Source organism: Mustela erminea, chromosome 10 (genome assembly GCF_009829155.1).
Source record: "Mustela erminea isolate mMusErm1 chromosome 10, mMusErm1.Pri, whole genome shotgun sequence".
Classification (NCBI taxonomy): domain Eukaryota; kingdom Metazoa; phylum Chordata; class Mammalia; order Carnivora; family Mustelidae; genus Mustela; species Mustela erminea.
The window spans coordinates 100,476,508-100,483,131 of NC_045623.1; the positions used below are offsets into that span (position 1 = coordinate 100,476,508).

General features: G+C 49.6%; 1 protein-coding gene across 2 annotated transcripts in view; it reads right to left on the bottom strand.

Moving 5' to 3' along the window:
* PDPN (podoplanin) overlaps positions 1 to 6,416 on the bottom strand; it is a 30,210-nt gene extending 23,794 nt beyond the window's left edge. For both annotated transcript variants that reach the window (XM_032302113.1, XM_032302112.1), the window contains exon 1: positions 6,027 to 6,416. In XM_032302113.1, the coding sequence (XP_032158004.1) occupies positions 6,027 to 6,093 (67 nt within the window). In that variant the 5' untranslated portion in view covers positions 6,094 to 6,416. The remainder of the gene's footprint in view (positions 1 to 6,026) is intronic.
* Between the last annotated feature and the right edge of the window lie 208 nt (positions 6,417 to 6,624).

Sequence of the window (6,624 nt, forward strand, 5' to 3'; positions counted from 1 at the left end):
GGAAATTCCAAGCTCTAAGTCATGCTGGCTAGGATTCCCCCAAATCGGATCTCATCCCCCATTATGTGATCACCACACGTAGTTGCTCATCTCCTGACCCCCACACCCCCACCCCAGTGATCCCCTAAACTAGATTCAATCCCGTATGGTTCTTGTCATCATTTTTTTCCCCAACAACTGCCATTCATGGCCCCCCCCTTACTCCCATGTGCTATTATTGCCTCTTGCCTACAGAAAAAGGCTCAGCTCTCCCCCTTAGCAGGGACTCATCCTTCTTCCCAACTACTCCCACTCCAACACCAGCGAGCCGGCATGAATCTTCTCATACAAACTCCAGATTGTTCTAACTTCTGTGCCTTTGTTCAAGCAATCTCTCCTGCCTGGACTGCCCTTCCCTGCCACCGTGTCCAACCAATTCCACCATTTTTCACAGCCAAGATCAAGCCCCATCTGCTCCCCAAGACCTTCTCCAGCCAACAATGGCCTAAAAATCTCATTGCCAAACTCTGGGCAGCAAAAATGGCCCTTGCCGCTCAGGACATGCCATTTTATGTTGTCTCTATGTTCTTTATACACGTACACCACACACACCTGTTTTGCCTCTCTCTGTGAGCTGCGATTCCACTTAATGCTTCTCTACCTCTTAAAGTTCTTACTAACGTGTATATGCCCTGTATATGCGTAAGGGGGCAGGCCCATGTGCTTCAGTTCGGTGCCCCAATGCCAGCCTCCTTCTTCAGTCTGAAGTACGCATCTAACAACCGTGGTATTGCTGCTGTAAGAGGTACTTGAAGAAATCAATTGACCGACTTTTCTGGGTGTCCTTGGAAGCCTTGAGGCCAGGGCACAGGAGGTCGTCGTGCTGAGTGGTTAGGAGCATGGGCTTTGGGGTTGAGCTGCCTGGATTCAACAGTCACACCATTCCTGCTTACTACCTGTGTCTGCCTGTAAGTTCCTGAACCTCTCTGAGCCTCTACACTGGTCTATAAAATACAAATAGTTCCTGCTTCGTAGGTCTGTTGCACAGATTAAATGAACCTGGGCTTGGAAAGTGCTGGAAATGTGCTAAGCCAGTGGATGTTAGCCATTATAGTTACTACTGTTAACATCACGCATGCAGAATCTAGTTCCCTTGGCTTTATAGTTTCAGAAATTTAATCTTATTACCGGGTGATCCAGCTCACATGATGCTGTTTCACATTAGCCAAACTTACAAGAGGCCAGGAAACCCAATAGTTTATTTATAACAGGAAATGTGTTTCCAATGTTGGACGCATTTGCTAAGCAAGGCACTGCCCTTCGAAAGATTGAAATACCTGGTGTATATACAAGGCAAAGGGTGGGGCTCTTAGATGGAATTATTTCCAGACTGTGATGGAACAGAGCTCCCTGATTCATCGTAGAACAGTCACCGTGACTGAGATCAGAACACCCAAGGCCACCCTGTAGGACATCTCGCATACTAGCTGTAAGCTGGGATAACATGTACCTTGCCTGACTCACAAATCAGTCACTCAGTATGTACTTGCTAAATAAATGAATTCCTTGGGCAGGGCAGCTTTACCGTCATCAAATCCTCATCCCTTTTCTCTCCCTTTCTGGATTCTATGCAAACAGACACCTTTCTTCCTCAGGCAGGATACTATTCATTAGATAACAGCTTTTTCTGTCAGTTATAGTCATGTTTTATTCTCCTGAATGGAGACATTGTAATGAATTGCAGGAAATACTGCATTCTCATCAATAATGTGTTTACTTATCTTGTGGCGCCTTTCCCCCACTTCCCATCTGTAGTCTGTGTAACTGACATCCCCCTGCAGGTTTCAAACACTAACAATGTCAATTATGACCCCATGTCTGCAGTGATACTGTGTCCACTGTGTCCACAGTGATACTGTGGCGTGGGGGGCCACTGGTAGCCTTATCCGCCTGGATACAGGTGGAGAGCCCATCTTCCTATGCTTGCTGATTTTTGTTTTTTCTTTCTCCCTGCCTGAAATTGAGGGTTGCCCTAAACAATGTCAGTTTGCAGGTCCTCTGATAACTAGTGAATGAGGGGGTTAGGTCTGCAGGTTTCCTTCTGGACTTAAGCGAGATTCCCCTCAAACAGCAAACCCACCTCCTCTGAGCAGTTCCCTGGGGAAAAGCACCTGGCCAGACAAAATGAAGGGAGAGCCTGCTCACCCCTATCTTTGAAGCTCCAGGGAATGCTTGCCTGGGACTGGCCAGCCCGCCGGGAGCCAGTGGTTGGTGGGGCCTGGGGTGCCGCAAGGACAGAAGCAGCCACCTTGTTTTCTCTGCCCGGATGAAGTTGGCAGAACTCCCGTTGTTCCCTAACCCTGCTCCATCTCTTAGCCTGCGGAGAAAATGCCTGATCTCTTTCCTTTCCCAAAAAGTTTGATGAAATCGACAAGGAAAGGATTCAAGATTTCTATCCAGAGTTGCTTTTATCTCTTGCCCACCCCTGCGGGAATCCTAACTAAGACTTATCTCCGTAACTGTTGACTTATCTATAGAAATGCTCTCCACCCCATCCCCACAATCACTGGATTCTCTTCCAACATATCGCCCCACTGGGAATTTCCTTGAGGGACTTCCTTGGAGAGCCCTGCAGAATCTTCCTGAGATCGCTCCAATGAGTCTCAGAAGGGCACAGCTAGGTATCTGAGCCTCCCGTCTTCCTACGTCCTCCCCTGAACCACTTCCATACATTGTAGCCTGGCGTGTCTGTTCTTAGAGCCAGAAATATGACAAATATTCAGATAAGCCAACGGAATGTAAAGCACAGGTCCGTTGCTCTGCTGGTGAAGACTTCAGGGAATGCTTTGTAAAGTTAGGCGTGTCTCTCTCCAGAGCACACACAGCTCAAATCCTGCCCCGGGCTCTGTACCAAGAGCTCAGGAGATGCTGGGTTACCTTTGGGGGAATGAATTAATGAACCCTATTTTAATGCACTATGACATCTTCACTTACAGGAATAACACGGCAGATATTTAACATAAAGGACTTTTTAAATACCTTTAACATTTTTCCTCTTTTTTTTTTTTTAACTTTATTCATTTATTTGAGAGAGAGAGACCGAGATAGCAAGAAAGAGCACAAGCAGGGAGCAGAGGGAGAGGCAGGCTCCCTGCTGAGTAGGGAGCCTAACGCGGGGGCTTGTACCCAGGACCCCAGGATCAAGCCCTCGCCGGAGACAGATGCTCAACCCACCGAGCCACTGAGGCACCCCAACTTTTTTTTGTTTTCATGTGTAAGGAGCTTAAAGTGACATTAATCTTTAATTTCAAGTGCAACCTTTAGTTTTTCATGAGGCTTTGTCCTATATTGGAAAGAGCTTGGGGTTTGGAGTTAGACTTATTTTTGAATCCTAGTTCTGGCATATTCTGAAGATTATGATATATAATTGAAGGAGATGATTAAATGAGGGAACGGTGACTTTCCTAGCACATGGTGGGGGTGGAAATGGGAGTAAGGTGGTGTCCTCCCTACTCGGCCAGACCACACTCCATCATGCCAAGGTTTGGGGTCCTTATAATTCTCTGGTCTGGACGGACTCATGGACCACACACGTCAGAGACCAGAGAAAGAGAGAAAGCTCGGCCAGCATTCTGCCTTACTCACCATGTCCGGACTTCACCTTCTCACACTTGGATACTTCTTAAAAATGTGCTTTTACTCCGTTAAATGCTATTTTGAATCTCATATACCAGTGTAATGGATAGACCTCCCTCCCAAAGACTCGAATGGACCTGGTGTTTATTCAAGGCTTGGTAGATGCCTTCAGAGCAACAAAAACCCTTAGCAACTCCTGAAGACCTCAGGAACACCGAAACTGACTGCCAAGAATTTCGGGGAAATCACAGGGAAATTTGTTCGCCGCATGATGAATCCTGGGTGGACTCATCCCGGAAAATCACGTGCGGGCTCGCAGCAAGCGGCTGCCTGCAGAATTTTACAAAATAAACCAACTCACGGAGAGGCCCCGATGTCGGCGTTTTGGATGGAAGTTCAGAACGAGGGCGGGGGCCTGACAATTGAGGAAAATGCCAGATGTGTGGACAACAGAGCTCCTTTGAATCCACTCCGTTCCAAAGAGACAGACACATGGGACCAGATTACAAAACCGAACCAGATTATACACGAGATGAGGGAAACCCAGTGGGGGAGTAGGATCCTGGGAGAAGGATAATAAAATTCATCACCATAATTACCCCCAGCCCCAGGAGCCACAATAGCTCAGCTCAATGAAGTTATTCATCCGTATTCCCTGCGCTGCAGTCATTATCCTCAGACAAAACCCCTCCTGCGCCTCAGATGCTTGCTGCCAGCCCAGCAACTCAGCATCCACACACGGCCAGCACCCCCCACAGCCTGGGGAGGTGGGGGTGGGAGATGGGGGGCTGGCTCTGTCTTTAACAGCCCGTTTCTAGCAGCGACTAGCAGCTGATGGTTTTGTTTGGTTGTTTGGTTGGTTTTTTTCCAGACCAGATTTATAGATGCCTAAGGTCAGTTTTCCCCCTCCTGCAAACCATTCCAGATAGAGGACCTCTGACTTTCAAACACTGGCTTAATGATAATTACAGTCAGCCCTTTCCTAGGAGCAAACAGAGGATGCTGCCTGCCTCTCCTTAGCTGACCTGGGATGTGGCTTAGTCTGGGGGTCTCCCACACCTTGCCCCAGGGAGCACAGAATGGTATCATCTGCATACGGTCTCGCCAAAAGGGAAATGTTAAGTGCAGAGCTGTGGGTGTTCCAAGGGAAAGAGAAGTTCCAAAGATAGGACGGCCACGAATAGCCCATGGCCCTATAAAGATAGTTGCTCGAGTCCCTCGGAAGCCTACAGCCCGGCAGAGAGTCATACGCCCTGTGTAATTTCCCCAGGGCTGGGTATTATTGTCTACCCCTCAAGAAGGGGGTAGACACAATCACTCCCTCCAAGAAGGATTTGCCTGGTACTCGACCCACCTCTATCCTCAATTTGGAAAATGTAGAAGTTTACCTTTCAGCAGCCTCCAACCCCCAAGATCACTAGTGAGCTTACAGTTCCTTCCACCGTATTTAGTGAGCAAATACTATGTGCCCGATACTCTTCTGACCCTGGGGATCAAGGCTAAGACAGCTCCGTTGTTGGGAGCTTATATTCTGTTGGGGAAACAGATCAAAATAAAAGCCCAAGAAAAATCAAATCAAATGCTGACGGACAACAGAAGGAAGCAAGATGGGAAGGGGAGGTAGGAGTCAGGAAGGGGAAAGGGCCAGGGGAGCCCCCACCATCAGATCTAATACAGGAACGGTCTAAGGTAGACGCGAACACTCATTCAGTCACTGATGTTGGCCAAGTTCAACACAACACACGGCCCGAAACCAACTTACACGGCAAGGTTCACAACCATCCTCCCCCGCTTCCCGATACTCAGGAGCCCCCCCACTCCAGTCCTTCTGTGCACACTATTCTCTCCAGGGAAGATAACGGAGGCCTCTTCCAGACCATCCCATGGATGGGGCCCTGAGGTTTTCCAGTGTTGGTGCGCAGGGTGTAAGACCTGGCGGCCCCCATAGGGAAACGATCGCTGAAGGCCCCTCACCTCCATACAGGGGGCCAACTTCTTCTGAGGCCTTTCTGCATTCCTCCAAAACACAGCCCCATAGGAAAGCCCGGTCCAGCCAGGGGAAGGCTCCTGGTCTCTATCCTTCTACCCTATGTCTCACGAGCTGAGTAGGGGGCTGCGGAGGGGGGCTGCCCCGGAGGGAGGTCCCTTCTGCTTCCCTCCCTTGCTGCCTGTGGATGAGATGCGTGGGCCCTCCTCCCACCCCCACTCAGCCATTGCTTTGGCCCCCGGCACCAGCCACACCACTGTCTCTCCTTCTCCAGGTCTCCTGGACTCAGGGGCACGCACACACTTCCCAGCTCCCTTCAGCTCTCCCAGGCAACTTCAAATACCAGGCCCAGGCATTCCAGCAAGTCTCAGCTCGCTCATCTCCGCCAGCAGTGGTGGCAGGGAGCCATTCTGCTGGGTCTTACCTCCTTCTGCTGGATCCCAGAGCCACGAGCTTCCCAAAACCAAGAGCAGAACTGGCACCTTCCACATCTTCTCGGTGGACTTGCTCTCTGTGGGGCCGAGCCCTTGGTTTCTGTGCTGGGGGGTTAGATGAAAAAGCTTTGTAGTCAGAGGCCCAGTGGGGCCAGAGAACAGGGGCCGGGAGGCGGGGAGCAAAAAAAAAAAAAAAATTAATTAAAAAAATAAAAGCAAAACCCAGCACAGGAGGGATTCCCAAGCTTCCTTCTCCCTCCGCGGCTGAGGAGCAAACTTTGCAATTGGAAACTTTGCGAGGAGTCAGCATTTATCTCTCCCTAGGAGGGCGGGGAGCTGCTGGCCCTAAGGTGGTCTCCGTCTGGGGCTCACTAGGACCGCCCTCTGCCTCTGTTTGGCTAGCGCTAAAATGATGACCTCAGGCCAGGTTTAAAGTTACAGGGCCACAGCTGCCGGGCTGCCCCGGGGCTTGGGAAGAGCCCTGAGCCCCAACAGCAGGGGAAGGGGGAGCCTCAGTGAGCAATTTATTTTATTTTTTAAAAATATTTTACTTAATTATTCTTGGGTTTTGTTTTTTGTTTTTTTGTG